The sequence below is a fragment of the Cupressus sempervirens genome, chromosome 3 (genome assembly GCF_028749045.1).
Source record: "Cupressus sempervirens isolate cs-2001-9-10 chromosome 3, ASM2874904v1, whole genome shotgun sequence".
Taxonomy (NCBI): Eukaryota; Viridiplantae; Streptophyta; class Pinopsida; order Cupressales; family Cupressaceae; genus Cupressus; species Cupressus sempervirens.
Genome location: NC_143120.1, coordinates 322,641,127 through 322,658,231, shown reverse-complemented (window position 1 = coordinate 322,658,231; position 17,105 = coordinate 322,641,127). Strand labels below are relative to the sequence as shown.

At 34.6% G+C, this 17,105-nt stretch overlaps 1 protein-coding gene across 3 annotated transcripts in view; it reads left to right on the top strand.

Annotated features, from left to right (window-relative positions):
- The first annotated feature begins 302 nt into the window (after positions 1–302).
- Positions 303–17,105, top strand: part of LOC149566296 (TLC ATP/ADP transporter) — a 174,571-nt gene continuing 157,768 nt past the window's right edge. For all 3 annotated transcript variants that reach the window (XM_089819701.1, XM_089819700.1, XM_089819699.1), the window contains exon 1: positions 303–734. In XM_089819701.1, the coding sequence (XP_089675827.1) occupies positions 633–734 (102 nt within the window). In that variant the 5' untranslated portion in view covers positions 303–632. The remainder of the gene's footprint in view (positions 735–17,105) is intronic.

The window sequence follows — 17,105 nt, the reverse complement described above, 5'->3', positions numbered from 1 at the left end:
GGTATGTTAATGATGTTTATAAACCCAATGCCAATGTTACTTACTATCAAATGCCTTAAACCTATTAATAAAACATATATTTAACAAAAAATTAAAAATATATATACAAGAAATTTTATGAATAAAAAATTGCAGCGAACGTTTAAAAATTATATATTGAAAAGTTTCTCAATATAAAATTACATTCAACGTTTAAATAATGAAACGAAACATATTTTGTAATCCACCTTGCGGACAAATGACATGTGTTAAGCTTGCTTGGTGGACTATACATCTTAGAATATAGCACGGGTGAAAAATCCCACAATTTTTTTGAAATCCGTCTTAATTTTCATGGGGGCTTATACCGAGTTTTAAACTCCGTGTCATTTCATGCATGTGCCAATTTGGCTGTAAATTTCTTGTCTTACTGAAATCCCATCCGTGATTGTTGCGAGTCCTTACTGTTACCCACGGAAACAAAAAATTATCTCATATGGAATGATTATTACACACAAGAACATTGACCAAAAGAAGACCAGAGTTTCTGCTGAAACCAGGGCTTACAAACCATTTTATTTCATTTCACTTTTTTTCGTAGGAAGATCCATCTGATATGAGAATGATAGAATAGTGAAGCCTGGAATTTGAACATGGCGAGCCGATCAAGGGTGGAAGCAGTAGTGTCTCTGTTTGTTACCGCGCATCCTCATGAATTGCCTTCTCTGCTTCATGCCTTCACGTGCTTTTTCTTCGTAATTCTCTTTCTCTTTTTCCTATTTATTACCAATTTCGTTATTTCCCGCCCTTTTTCTTAATTTTCGTATTTTGGCTGGATAGTGAAATTTCATATGTAAATTTATTTGTCAATGTTGTGTTTACTGTAGAGTTTTGCAATGTGAAAACTCAGGGTTATAAGTTCTGAACAATATGGATGGTAAATAAAAAGAATTGTGCATCTGGGGTTTGAACAAGAGAGGTTTCTTAATGCACATTAATGATGTTATGCATACTTACAGACCTTTGCAATTGTATTCTATTAGATGAAAATATATTAAAATTGGGAGTATTTACTGTTGGGCCTTTTTAAAGATATTTTTGATCATATTTTCATGGATGAAATCAATCAAATCAAGGCTATTTAACTACACTTTGGATAAAACCTTTTGTAACTGGACATTCATAGATACGACGTTATGAAAAACTAAACATACTGTTATAGTAGTTAGTCCGTAGGACTAATTTGGCATAAATGATCCTAAAAGTTACCTTATCATCTCTTCTATTTATATACTGTGTGTAGGCAAATTGATAACGCTTTGTTATGGGTATTTGGGTTGGATGTAATATTCAGGTTAAATTGACACATTTCTTAAATTTAAATGCGAATATATATACAGACAATGATGTGAACAAGTTAATGATTGTAAACAGCTAATTATAAATTATTAGTATTAGTCTTACAAACTAATTTGAGATAGAAGACGTTAAAAATTGTTTTAACATCTCTGTAATATTTTAAGTCTGGGTATGGGTAGATTGGGTTGCAAAGTGATGCAAGTAATGGGTGTCAATCACTAGGATATTCCTAATATCCTTCCTTGAACTTCTCCCAAGTTCAATCAACTCCTAATCCCTTCCTTAGGACCTACTCGAGACTAGAGTGGTGGTGAATGGCTTTCTCCACATTCCCACTTCACCTCCCAATACCATCTCTATCTTCAAAGTATTCCAAACCTTCCAAAAGGCAATCAAATCTTCTCCACACCTCACTCCCTTGCACCCTCCAGGATCTTAGACTCTACTACACCTCTTTGTACTCTTTTCCTTCATTTCACCAAGTTTCATAACCATCTGATAGGTTTTGGGCTTCCTCCCAAGCCAAAACTGCAAGTTGCTCTAGGAGGCCTAATAGGGGCTCTTTCCTAGTAGCCCTGTCCAACCAAAATACTCACCAAACTCCAAAAACTTCCAAAGAACTCACTAAACAAATTACAGAATCTCTAATGGTATGTGGAAACCTAACAAATTCCACAAGATGGGTTCTGGGTCGACTCCCCTTACCCCTTAACTCTCGAGCCCTAGTTTAAGGCTAATTAGGCTTAAAACCACAATTTTGACTAACAGACCTTCAAGACTGAAACCCACTTCAGAAATACCTCCATCAACACTTAGGGCATCCCCCCACATTGTCATCTATCAAATCTCAAGCACCCTTGACCATCCTTATGCGTTCTGCAGCATTAACTCTGACTGTCTGCACGCTAAGCACATAAGATGCTTAGCTCAAATGCTGTTAGAATACTCCAAGCAGGTGGGTGGTTTGAAAATAAGAAGTGAAACATGCATCTCCACTCTATACCCCTTCTTTACAACAAAAACTAGGGCTTTCCACTGTGGGGATTAGGAGGGAGACTTCATTTTAGTTAAAACCCTAACCACAGACTAGGTTAACCAGCGGACACAAATAAAATAAAATCAACTACAAAGTAATTCTATTCGACACAAGCTAATTAGTACTCTTACAAGGGATCAAAAACACAACTTTTCACCATAAACACATGTACATACTGCAATACTGCAAGGAGATCTTAAATTTGTACTTGCTGTCTGCACATATTTTTCCCACCAAAAGTTGCTTTATTGATTCAAAATCCGTACAACACAACACCAACCCTTTCCTAGGTTGAAGACATTCATTTTATAGGCCAAGCTTCTTGACCTTACACTCACCCTTACACGTTCGATCAAAACAACAATCTGACTGTTGACGTTCCATATTTGCAATAAAAGTTGCTCAACAACAATATTTGTTGCATGAGCAACTTTTTGTCAATTTTGGAATTTTTCCACATTTCTAATCAAATGCCTTCTAATGCCTACCAACACTTTATGAATCATGCAAGAACTCTAAAAAACATAAAATTGAAGATGTTTGGTCAACTCATAGCGTTGACCAATGTTGACTGACCTCTGACTTTTACAACATGCAAGAAATTTGCCTTAAAATGCATTCTAGGATGCTTGAGATTGACTTATTGTCTTGTGTCAACTTGGACACTTATTAGCCTCCTAATCTATCCAAAATTGGTGTTTGACCACCTTGTTTAGGACTTTGGGCCCCTGCACCACAAAGTCTGCTAAACGTTTGAGCTTAGCTGTAAGATTGAAATCTGACACTATGCAATGATTTGAGAAAGCTTGATTAGTTAAATTAGGCTGTGGTCCAAAAATTCTTTACTGTTCTCTCGCTATATATACTTAGTTACCGGATTTGTGCCCTAGAGGCCGGATCCGGATTCGGGTCCGATCCGGATCCAGATTCTTGCCTGGATTCGTGCAGATCCGGGCAGGATCCTTGTTTTACACAGTGGATTCGTCAGGATTCGTGGCCCACGAATCCTGACGAATCCACTGTGTAAAACAAGGATCCTGCCCGGATCTGCACGAATCCAGGCACGAATCCTCAAGGATCCAGCGTGAATCCTCAAGGATCGACAGGTTTAAGTGAGTCTAAGTTATTTAATATGACTTTTTTTAATATATTTTTTTGCTTTCTAGTACTAAAATGACCTTTTTATGCATTATATATACTAATAAATGAGAGAAACAAATAAATAAATAAATAAATATATATATATCTGTTACTAGTTGGGGCTTGGGCAAGATCAGTAATATATATATATATTCACGAATCCTCCACGAATCCTAATCGGGAAAAAAAAAAATCACGAATCCACGGATCCGATTCACGTGCCCGAATCGGATTCGTATCCCGAATCGGTAACTAAGTACATATATAGTGCACATCAGAAATAATGAGCAGTTAGGTCAAATCTGTCCTGTTTAATTAGATAGAAATTCTGCTACTGTCAATGCCACAAAATGAGAAAAACAATAAATGGGTTCATTTAGTTGAAATCAATCTTCTTCAATTGACAGAGTATCCTTAGATAGGAAAAGCTTCCGTTTTCTATGCATGAAATAAACAACACGAGCATATGAGCACAATTTAGTCAAAATATGTTTACTTCAATAGACATGGGAGCCTTAGATAGATGAGTCTGGTACTCTCTGTGCAAAAAATAAGAAAGGGAAAGAAAATGGATGACTCGGCCGAAATATTTTTCTTCAACAGAAAAAGTAATAGTTTAGTCAAAGAATGCAGGACAAGAAAATGGTTGTTGACGGTCATGCTCAAAATACAAATGGTTGTATGCAATATGCATGCACAAGAGGAAACAAAATTCAGTTATTAAACAGATGTTCAGTGAGGTGAAAACCTATTGACAAAGTAGCCCCATCATGCTACCTGTATGATTTTATAAAAAATAAGCAAGATGAGAAAGGACTTGTATTTTTTGAAATAGCATAATAAAGTATAGCGTGGATTTAATTGGAAGCTGTTGTGTGAAGCAGTTATCTCTAGTATAAGACTCACCTTGATTCTTTGAGCTTTGGAGTGGCCCCCGGGCCTTCCATAAAAGAAATATAAAAACCCTGTATTGAATTGCATAGGTGGCTACGTGTCCTTGTTGCATTGGGTTGCTTTTGAGGCTCCAGTGGATTTCTGAGATCTGATTACCTTTTGAGTACAAGGCTCTGAACGTACAATAAGCTTTGCATTTTTAAGAGTCCATTAATCCATGTGGTTTAGTGGCAACGTTGAGAACTTGGAGGGTAAAGCCCCCAGATTGAGTGGTCTCATTGTTGGTGTGCTACGATGATGTTGCTAGTGTGCAATGGGGGGTTGCTAGTGTGCTATGATGAGATTGCTAGTGTGGAATGGCATGGTTACACTAGGCTTCTTAGACATTGAGGAATATTTATTAGACAATAAAATGGTAAAAACTGTAATTGTAGCCAAACTCTCTCAACAATTGTTTACTGACCCTCTCCCCTCCCTTCCAAAAAGAGAACACTTTTTGTTAAAATGGTTGTATTTTGAGATCTCAACAATTTCCTCTCTATTTGTTAGAGTTTAGTAGATGAGGATGGTGACAATTGATTCAGCTGATTGGTGGTTGAAAGAAATGAAATCAACTTATTGTTCAAAGCGGCATGATTGAGTGATAAGGGGAGTGATTATTACGATGAAATCTCATGTTTAGATTCCAACTGGGAATTACTGGATTGAAGCCACCTAAGCTCCCAGTATGACTATGGGCAAAACTTTCTTGTGCTTGTGTGCACCTATATATAAGTGTGGGTGTATGTGTACATATACGTATTATATGGAATTATACAAAATTGTAAAACTAAATACATTTGATAGTATGATACTTCATCATTGATCAATGCCAAGTAATAGTTCAGAATTTCAATATTATTTCTTATCAATATAATATATATCATATATGTTCAAAATCACGATAATCATTACAATTACAAAATTGGCAATAAAAAATAATAATTGTCTTCTTCTTCATCGATCATCAAAAGGTTCTAAAACATCATTGTTTGCTTCAAGTTTAGCATCATTTGAACCCAAAACAGTGCCACTCCCACTAGGTGCATCCTGTGTATCTCATCATCATTACTCATAATAACTCTAGCAAGATCTTCAATTGTTAGATTCAATTTGGTATACTCAAACGTTACATCCCGATGCTTTGTTGACCCATCCTTGTATTGGTGTTTCTTATGTGATAGAAGAGGCAAATTGGCATGAACATAAACCTAGTCTTTTTCTTTTTTGTTAGCCAATGGCTTATGCTTCCGTGAGGGGATAAAGGAGTATGTACTCCATGTTCTTGCATGTCATGGCCCTCCACTTAGAACCCTAATTATGGTGTTCTCCACCTATGAGAGATAGATAGATGATATAAAATAATCTCATTTAAATACATTGCTATTAATTATTGATATAATGATAAATAAATATAATATATTCATTAAGTATCATATAAGTTATATATTACCATAATATAATGTAATGTATATATCAACATATTGATATAATAATGATATTATATTAATTTAATAATAAATATAATATAAAATAGAAATACATCAAATACTATGATTGAAATGTATAGTTATTAAATGATAAAGAATAAATAATATATATGATAATTAATAATCAAATAAAGAATAACAATTATGAAAATCTTAATAATAATAATAATATATTAACCATATAAATAATAATTATAATAGGGGCTTTAGAAGAGACACAACCCTTCAAACATGACAAATATATAAGGATGTCATTTTTTATGGAATGGGGATCATGACTGACAAAAAATTTATCTTATAAAACACGGATAGAGAAAGGGGCCATTATAATTGGTATCATAGCAGTGATCTTGCCATCCTGTAATTGTCTACAATATCAATATCGCTCATATTAGATATCTTTTTGCATGTCTGAATACAATATGTTACTTTGTGTAAAAAGATCGACACTTTACATGGATTCAACAAATACATAGATGAAGAATTGATATCATGGTGATGGAAGTAAGTTTTATATACGAAAATAGAAAGAATTATGGGTTGTAAAATAGTAGAGATGAGATTGGAAAGATTTCCTGAGCCGTCGGAGGCTCTACTCAATTGATGATAAAAGTATATATTATATAACTCTTTCCATGTTTAAAAACTGAGATTCCATCTCGACAATTTACTTTGCGGTCACCAACTGGCTGGGCCTAGCCCCACATGCGTTCAATGTGTCTCAAAAGAGCACAGCCTTTTAGAGATACATTTGCTTCTGGGTCTCCCAATCCAACTTCCACTTCAAGCATTGTACTCTTTACTGCACCACAACACTAAGGCACAGTGCACAGTTTGCAAATTGACTATATTGTACACAACAAAATTCGTTGATGATTGTGAATGTGTAGATCAGCGTGGAAAATCTTATGACTCCTTTAGACTTCTCTTGGTTGAACGCTGACCATCTTTGGTAACTAGGATACAATTATTGATAAGGAGCTATTGAGAAACTGATTGTAATTATTGAAGCATCCAATATTGTGTAAGGTTAGACTCGGGCTCTCAGTCAGTGATCATTGTAGAAAAGGCACATAAGGTCAGTAGAATCACGATTTGATGGGATCTAATATTATGCTGAAAAGAGAGATAAACAGAATTCTCCATTCCCCGATAGTTTTATTTCTATCACTCAAAAATTGAGACAGTCAAGTCCACGAACAATATAGGGGTGGTTGAAGGAGGATTCAAAAAAATGTCAATATATACTCGATCCAAAATTATATCATTTTATGAAGACTACCTATAGTCGACAATAGGTATGGTAACCTAAGCGATGACCAGGAGAAGGAATGGAATAGTCTGGGAAATATATGCATAGTGGGCCATATAACACTGGGAATATATTTAATAGGATTATCAACATTTCTATTTGATGTCATTATTAAAGAATAAGGAATAACAAATATAAATGGACCACATTGACCATGAGACAAGCATAGATGAATGTTCCATTGCAAGGAATGACATGATTCTCGAAAGTCATGGTACGGTAACCATTGCCAAAGATAGCTGACATGTCATAGTCAGCAAGGGCTCGTTTGCAGTCTAATAATAAATCGAAGGGGGCATACTACATATAAAGGACACATCAAATAAATGAACAAAATAGTACCTTCCTTCAGCTTGTAAAATTTATTCCACATGGACTATACAATAAGATCGAAGGCAGACAAAAATATATACAAAATCCATTAGAATTGAAGGGCATCGAAAAGGATGAGAAATTAATCATAAGTCACTGCATCCAATTGGTAAACCCAACAATGAAAGAGGAATGGATAAGAGAAAAGGAACACAATTCATATTTGGAATATACATATCATTGAAAGATCAGGTGAGGAAGCAATGAACGATAGAAGTCTAGCAGGTGACGTGGATTGCGTACAAAATAGAGGGTAAGAATATAGAAGAAGTGGCCCAATCACTGAAAGTTGTGTGGTATAGGCATCCCTCAAGGTAAGTATATATATATATATATGTTAAAGTATATAAAGGTTATAAATAATAGATATGGTTTAATGATTATGTTTATAAAAATATTTGATGATTATATATATTTTTGCATTAAAACAATATTGTTTTAATAATATGGCCATTCCAATTCAATGAATTAATTTTTTTTAATACAAAACAAATTCAACCACCATCCCCAAAAGGTAATTTTTTATACAATATTAATGGAAAGCACATGTGGGTGTGCTAGTTTGAATAATACTCTTGGTTCAATTGAAATAATATAATGGTATTTTATCATAAATTGAATAGTTGAATATGTAATGATATTAATTAATGGATTATAAATTAAATCACATTTAGTGATAGCTTGTTAATGGAAATTTAGAAGTATCACATAAAGGAAGGATTATATCTTCGTATATTTGTATCAGAGGTGGGTGGACTCCCACTTGTCAAATATGATGAAGTAAATGGTGTTGTCGATAAAGTTATAAAATAGTCGACAGGTAGATTAGCATGTTGTCGGTAAAGTTATAAAATAGCCGATGGGTAGATTAGCATCCGAAAGGACATGTGACAGTTGAGTTACCCCTTTGGAATGGTATATGTACGTTGTTCGGAATGGACTTTGGATCATTGTGGTAATCATCATTGGAAGCACTATGTAATCTCTTCGGCATATATGCGAATAATAAAAGGAGTACTGTTGTGTTACATGTTTTTCTCTATTTTCTATATGCATTAAACTATGTGTCCCATACAGTAACTAGAGAAAGTGGCACAGGTGGATATTTTGTAATTGTTGTCCGGAGACGACTTTTCTTTTTGGGAGGGATGATGTTGTCGGTAAAGTTATAAAATAGCCGATGGGTAGATTAGCACGTTGTCGGTAGCGTGACGGTTGAGTCACCCCTTTGGAATGGTATATGTACATTGTTTGGAATGGACTTTGGATCATTGTGGTAATCATCATTGGAAGCACTATGTAATCTCTTCGGCATATATGTGAATAATAAGAGGAGTACTATTGTGTTACATGTTCTTGTCTATTGTCTGTATGCATTAAACTATTTACCTCATATGGTAAACAAATGGCAATCTATTGATGTTAGTATCAAAGATAGGTATAGTTACCTGTTTGGTTGACACAATAGAGATGAATATAAAGGTTGGTATCAGAGATAGGTATTATACCTATTTGACCAATTATTAAGGAAGGATTTATGCATTGGTATTAGAGATAGGTAGTATACTTATTTGGCCAACTATTAAGGAATGGTTTATGTATTGGTATTAGAGATAGGTATTATACCTATTTGACCAATTATTAAGGAAGGATTTATGTGTTGGAATCAGAGATAGCTAGTATACTTATTTGGCCAACTATTAAGGAATGGTTTATGTATTGGTATCAGAGATAGGTATTATACCTATTTGACAAATTTTTTATAGAAAGATTTATGCGTTGGTATCAAAGATAGGTATCCCACCTATTTGGCCAACTTTTAAGGAAAGATATGTGTGTTGATTTCAAGACAGAAAAAAGAAGTGCGACATTCACGACCAAAGTGGTAAAACATTACCTTACCTTTTCTTTATTTCAAATTGTAACAATGTATACTATGTGTCTACATTGTGTCTTCCTGCATTCGTGTGTCTACCTCGTGTTTGCATTGTGTCTTCTTGCATTAATGTGTCTACTTTGTGTCTTCATTCATAGACCGTCATATACTAACATGTGTACTTTGCAAGTATTTTAACATGCAAGGAAAATAATTTGAGTTATAAATTGCTTGAGGACAAGCAAACTCGAGAGGGGCGGTCTGTCATGGCCCCCCACTTAGAACCCTAATTATAGTGTTCTCCACCTAAGAGAGATAGATAGATGATATAAAATAATCTCATTTAAATACATTACTATTAATTATTGATATAATGATAAATGATTATAATATATTCATTAAGTATCGTATAAGTTATATATTACCATAATATAATGTAATGTATATATCAACATATTGATAGAATAATGATATTAGATTAATATAGTAATAAATATAATATAAAATAGAAATACATCAAATACTATGATTGAAATGTATACTTATTAAATGATAAAGAATAAATAATATATATGATAATTAATAATCAAATAAAGAATAACAATTCTGAAAATCTTAATAATAATAATAATAATATATTAACCATATAAATAATAATTATAATAGGGGCTTTAGAAGAGACACAACCCTTCAGACATGATAAATATATATTAATTATAATAGGGGCTTTAGAAGAGATTCAACCTTCGTAGAGAAAACCAACAAAATTTAAGAAAAAAATGCAAAATAAATTAAAAAATTGAATTACCAAATTCTACAGTACAAATGTAAAAAAAAGGAAAAAAGAAAACTTACTTGTGATCAATATGTACACAAAATTTCTAATCGTTGAAATTAGTGTTTTGAGGGTAGATTTCCAAGGGACATCACATTTTAACCTCGAGAAAGTCCTGAAAATGCCTTGTGACATATGGTCGTTTTTGATCTTCTCCCCCTCTTCGTATATTCCTTTCACCCACTCTAGTTGAGTGCCAATTGCTTGCATCACCAAGTTAAGGGAGTGTATAGTGCATGGTCTCCAAAAATCGCGCTGATATCTTTGCTCAACCAAAGTGCCTACAGCCCTACAAATGTTTGTTTTGCCCATAATGACATGGACCGCATTTTAATGTCTCATCATCTCTATGGACTCAGTGAGGATTTTGGAAATGAACTGGGCATCTTTGATTTTCTCCTCACAATCAATTGCCCTAAAAAACATTGCTCCTTTGGGGAACAATGACCCTTATTACTTTGTTTTAGATTAATGCAAAAATAGGTTTTGAGGGGACCCGAAACCCCTTATTGCTCCGTTAGTGCAAGGTGATAAAGGGATTGAACCCATTGTGATATTCTTCTATTTGTATCTCATTTCCTCTATATGTCATATCGTGCTTGCACTAAAGTTATAAATGCCCCTTTGTGTTTTTGCCTAGGGACAATGCAAAGTAGTAGCTACCAACTTTCTTTTTGGTCTTCAAAATGTTGACTCAAAATGACCTTTGTTCTTATTTCGTATGCTCTCTTCTTTCATTGTGCTCGTAGTACTACTACTTTCGGGGGATGAGGTCAATTTATTGCAATAATTCTTGATATGCACGAGTTATTATATGATCACATTGACCCCAAAGTTAGTAGATCTCTTTTGTGCTTTCTTTCTCACATGATTTATTTCCCTTGGTTTGTTCTGGTTTGGGGGCAAGTCATGGTTATGGGACATAATAACCCGATCAAAATAACCTTGGACAAAATAACCCAAGGACAAAATAACCCATGGTCAAAATAACCCATGAACATAATATCCTCGTAAGAATATAGAGATAGGAAAATAAAATTTATAAATTACATATTGTTGCTAAAAAAATATATTCAAATTTTCAATTGAAGTGTCAAATTATAAGAAATGCCCCTTATATAATCCAAAATGTTATGGTTGTCATAACCATCAACCAATTTTTTTAGCCTTTCTGTGAGTTCAAGATTTTTTCCGGCTTGGTTGCCTAGTGTATCCGGCTATAATTTTTTCTATTTAATTCACTTGGTTACCTTGTTCTCTTTTTAATGCTTTGATAAATTTCTAGACTTAGCTATGCAATGATTGATGTAGTTCACTAAATCCTCTATGCCATCCCTCAATAGTATTATTGGTTTTTGGAAGATCATCTTGAATAGCTAATTAGCAATTCCACATTATGATTGGAAACTTGGGTGATCGTCTATTACCCCTTTTGGTAAGTTTGGCAATCCACGTGTCTTCAAAATAATCGATAATGGGTTGCAGAGTCTCCTCATGTTCTATAAAATAAGGAGATTGTAGAAGTGTTTTTAAAAATGCATCAATTACATCTATATGAGGCACAAAAGCTAATGCAACAAGTTTCTTGATCTCAAATGCAAATACTTTGTCAACACTGTAATGTGTTTGTAGACCTTCTTCTTGAATTCTCCTCCACAAGCACTAAGAGAAATGGAAAAAACATCCTCAAATAGTGACATTTGGAAAAAATTCAGAAATAGATCCCATGAAACTTGATTCAAAATCAATAAGTAAACTTTTTAGGTTTAGATTAGGTTGAAGTTGTTTTAATTTTACAAGTACTTGTGTATAAGTAGTTCTTGTTTTGTTAGTCACAACAATATAAATCAGTGGAAATATTGCATCATTTTTTAAGCCATGAATTGTACACACCTGTTGAAAAATGATTGGCACTGTTTTTGTAAGAATTTGGTATAGCTCTAATACCATGTAAGAATTTGCCTAAGGCAATAATTCAACACCAAGATCAAGAAGCTCAATAGATAACACAAGAGAGACTAATGATGATAAAATGAGAATGGATATTAGATGATTGGATATGAGATGATTTGATAATTGGATATCTGATGAATACACACTAGAAGTGCCTTGTATATAAAGGCAACTAGAATGACTAGGAGTCAGCAAAGAGATAAACATCACAACTAAGCACATGTCCACCGAGAGTGGATTATCCTCCATTGAGCACAGGAGTTTGTGCAATGAAGAGAGGATAAATTTACATAGGTGTATCTCATAAAGATATGTTGTAGACACTATGTGCTCTAATAAGTTGCTAACTCCTGTGTTGTCAATAAGACAACATATGTCCATGCATATTCCTAAGTAAACTTAAGTAAAGTGTAATAATAATAAATTATTTACACTAATAGTTTTAAATGTACCATCAGTAAACCAATTTTCAGATTCTTTCAGTAATTGCAAATTTTGTGTGGTGGTGAATATTAAAAAATGATTCACATCATTACTATCATGAAAAATAAACATTTCCCCTCTATTGGCAACTATATATATTTAATTGGCAAGATAAGATCTATTGATGTTTGAGGATTTGGTAGTGATGCTTCAAATCTTAATCTTTTTCTTTGAATCGTTTTGGATAATGCATTAGTTGATGGTATTTGCTCCGACACAAGTAATGAAATATTAGAACAGGAAGAGGCCTCTTTATTTTATTAGATAATTGTTTTTTTAGTAGTCTCTTTATTTTATTTTGTTTCTAGCTTACTAGCTTGATCTAAAATGACCATGGCTTGTTCTGTCCATGGGTTATTTTATCTGTGAATTATTATGACCCTAGGTTATATTGTCCTTGGGTTATTATGGCAGGATTATTGTGTCCATAGTTATTTTGGCAGGGTTATTGTGTCTGCATACCGCAAGTCATAGTGGAAATGTGCTTGTCTTTCAGGTGTAGCCTACCTTAAATCTATTGCGCCCATTAAGGCATACACAATTGCTTTAACATGGGGGCATATACTTCTTTCTTTGTTACCCATTATTCACACATCCTATTGATCAATGTTTTGCAGATTGCTTGGCAAATTCTACCTTTTGCTTAGTAATCTCCTTTGTCGTTTCCTTAGGAAACAATGCTTTCCTTAGGCCAACTCCTTTTCAGCTTCCTTTGGAGACAATGCTTTTGTAAAGTGTAATCCTCCTATGGCAGGTTTCCTCGTAGACAATGCTTTTCTTGGTTACCCCTTTAGATGGGTTGACTAGCATACTACAACTTACTAAACTATCAATCCCATCTTTTGCACGTCTCCTTCTTTTTGCTTGACCCATAGTAAGTTTTACCAAACTAGGCTGGTTTGGTCATGCAATCTCTCTCTCTTTTGGTGGATGTTGTTTTTGTCTCTTTTTAAATTTGTTGAGGACCTAAGTCACTTGGGGGCCTGATGTTTGTTAGTTTGTGGTGATTGATCAGGAAAGTATTGTACATACTTCATAAATTCTTTGGGGCTCAGAAATTTTTTTTTGGGCCCTATTTTATTGGGATCTTGGGCCAACATGTAATTATTAGTTATAACCCTAAAGCAGTAAAAATACTTGTATAAAAAGGGCTTAGGGTTAGGGATTGTTTCATAGTTGTGATGCGAAAATTAGTTCTTGCGGCGGTATTGAGCTGTAAGGGATTACGGATTGTAATTAGGTTGTAACCATTGGATCGTAATAATATTGGACTTGCTGTTTGGTGGACGTAGCCCAGGGATTGGGTGAACCACGTTAAATCTTGGTGTCTTTTGTTCTTTTCTGTGTGATCTATTATTTTCTGATATTGGTTATATTTGCATGTAATTGTTATTTCTATCTGTGGTTTAATCCTTACAATGTTTTCCTTGTCTCTTTTGTCCTGATGAGATTTTCTTCCTATGCTTTGATCTACTTAACCATAAGTATGCAGCAGGTTCATACTCCCAGTAAAGTTGCGGCTAAATATAATATCCTAAATTATAAACACTTATAATTTGATCCTTAGCTAGGCCCTATTTTAGTGTCCAGGACTTCCATGCTTGTTATGCTTGATCCCACCTTGATTTCCCACACAAATTCAGAGTCCTTAGATCAAAATTAACCCCTGATTCAAATTTGAGCCTTTTTTGCTTTGTAAAGGGTGATTCGGGACATAGGTATTAGGAGGCACGATTTACATGCTAACTTGGGCCCAATTTTGAATTAGAGTTCGGTATTCTAATTTTGGGCTGGATTTTAAATCCTTGTCAACCTCCTCCAACTTTTAAGCTCCAAAATGTTTAGGAAATGTATAAGTACAAGGCTACCTCCCTCATTTTGTGATCCATACACAAATGATCGATCCATCCATTAACAAAGCAATCCATCTAGCAATATTTGTAATATAATTCAAGCACTCAAGCATTCATGGAGCAGTCAAGGTTAATTCAAGCATCAAGCATCAAGCATGGAAGGTATGAAGTAAAATGTCTAGATCCTAGCATTGTGGGGAGGAACTCATGTTCTTTCTATCCCAAGTGCAAGGTCAAGACATCAAGACAACTTTAAACATCTTTTTGAGCAATTTGACACTTTTGAAGATATAACATCTTGCCAAGCCTTTGCTACTGACAACATGCTATTTCCTTTATATAATTTCAATTCAATGTTAAGTCCTACATAGGGGTTTGATTGAGGCAAACCCCTTTCTCCCAACATTTTTCCCCGTTTTCTGTCTGCAGGTGACAGATGATAAAGCTTCAAATCTGGTTAAGGCATAATAGTCTACTTCAGATCCTAGGCATCCTCATTAACTTTTTGCAGAGCAAGAGTGACTCCCACAAGCAGGTATAAGTACAAAATGTCTAGGAGAGGTATAAGTACAAGGCTACCTCCCTCATTTTGTGATCCATACACAAACGATCAATCCATCCATTAACAAAGCAATCCATCTAGCAATATATGTAATATAATTCAAGCACTCAAGCATTCATGGAGTAGTCAAGGTTAATTCAAGCATCAAGCATGGAAGGTATGAAGTAAAATGTCTAGATCCTAGCATTGTGGGGAGGCACTCATGTTCTTGCCATCCCAAGTGCAAGGTCAAGACATCAAGACATTTTTAAACATCTTTTTGAGCAATTTGACACTCTCGAAGGTATAACATCCTGCCAAGCCTTTGCTACCGACAAAATGCTATTTCCTTTATTAAATTTCAATTCAATGTTAAGGTAGTCCTACATAGGGGTTTGATTGAGGCAAACCCCTTTCTCCCAACATTTTCCCCCTTTTTCTGTCTGCAGGTGACAGATGATAAAGCTTCAAATCTGGTTGAGGCATAATAGTCTACTTCAGATCCTAGGCATCCTCATTAACTTTTGCAGAGCAAGAGTGACTCCCACAAGCAGGGGCTAGTCGGATTGCTCCCTACACTCTAGGTTGCCTTGGACAACAAATCAGACTAAAACCTAGTGTGTAGGTAATGGTTTTGTCTATTTCTCAGATCTGGTCCTAGAATTTGCATATCATTTTGTTTGCTGTCTGCATACATAGATTATCTCTAATGCATCCCATTTCAGCCTATTTACCTCATTTCTTCATTCCAAATTGCATCAATTGATCTAATCTTAGTGAAGGGTGAAAACTACTACACCCATTCAACGCTTGAGTTCTCTATCGAATGGCGTCTCTCCCCTTCCTAATGTAATGAAAGAAAGATGGAATTTGGGATGTTATGCTTCCTAGCTTGTTTGATCATCTTAGTGAACACTCATTACAATCCCTTCCTTTTTCACATGCCATATTTTTCTTTCTTACAACACTACACACATCTAAAACATCAATGACAACACCAATGACCTGAAAAGAAAGTAGTGCAACATCTACAAAACATACAATCTATGTTCCAAACTGCAAGTTCTTACCAATAAACACCTAGGAATACAAAGCATTCTTTTAGGTAACTGCTTGGTCAAATGATTGGTTTGGAAACTAAAGTTTTATATGCAAGGATTGGACATCCTAAGTAGCATCCAAATACTTAATTGAACTCAGTTAATTTATCAACCAGGGACGTAGACTTGAAATGATATCTGCAAAGTATATGCTGTAAACCTTTCTAATAGTCATTACTAACCTATGAGAACGAAAGTACCAAACTTAACAAAACTGGAAATACTGAATCTAAGGGCAGAATTTAAGCAACTAATCTAAAGTACAAGAATTGAATTATAAACAGGAATGTACACTGTTTGCTGTTACTGCAGGAACAACCAATAATTCTGTTACAGTGGCTGCAGGAGCAACAAAATTCTATCTATTCTAATGGTAATGAAAAGACTACTCCTAATAACTAGATTCACTCACCAAGTGGGCCCCCTTGGATGAGTGAATGATTACAACTCAAGATAAAGTGCTGAGAAACAACCGCGTCATCTTTATTGATATAAAGCCATTAAGAGTACAAACTGAAAGTAGCAAATTATATATTGAATGCTGTTATGAATTACAATTGCTCCTGAACTAACTCAGAGGCTCAAACTAATAGCTTATTTATAACATCCAAGGAAAACTAACTTTCCCAAAGTCTAGGATTCTACAACAAGTGAGGATTCAACAACATCATTAATCAACGTAGAGGACATTCTTCTCAATTGAACAAGTCTTCATCAAATGTAGCGTGCTATAACTTCTGGATTTGCGCACGAGTAGTTGGCAGTTACATTGACCCGTTCCAGCTGAACCGCTGGTATGGGCTGCATGAACTTGTCATTACTGCCTTTGATAGTGCTCCTTCT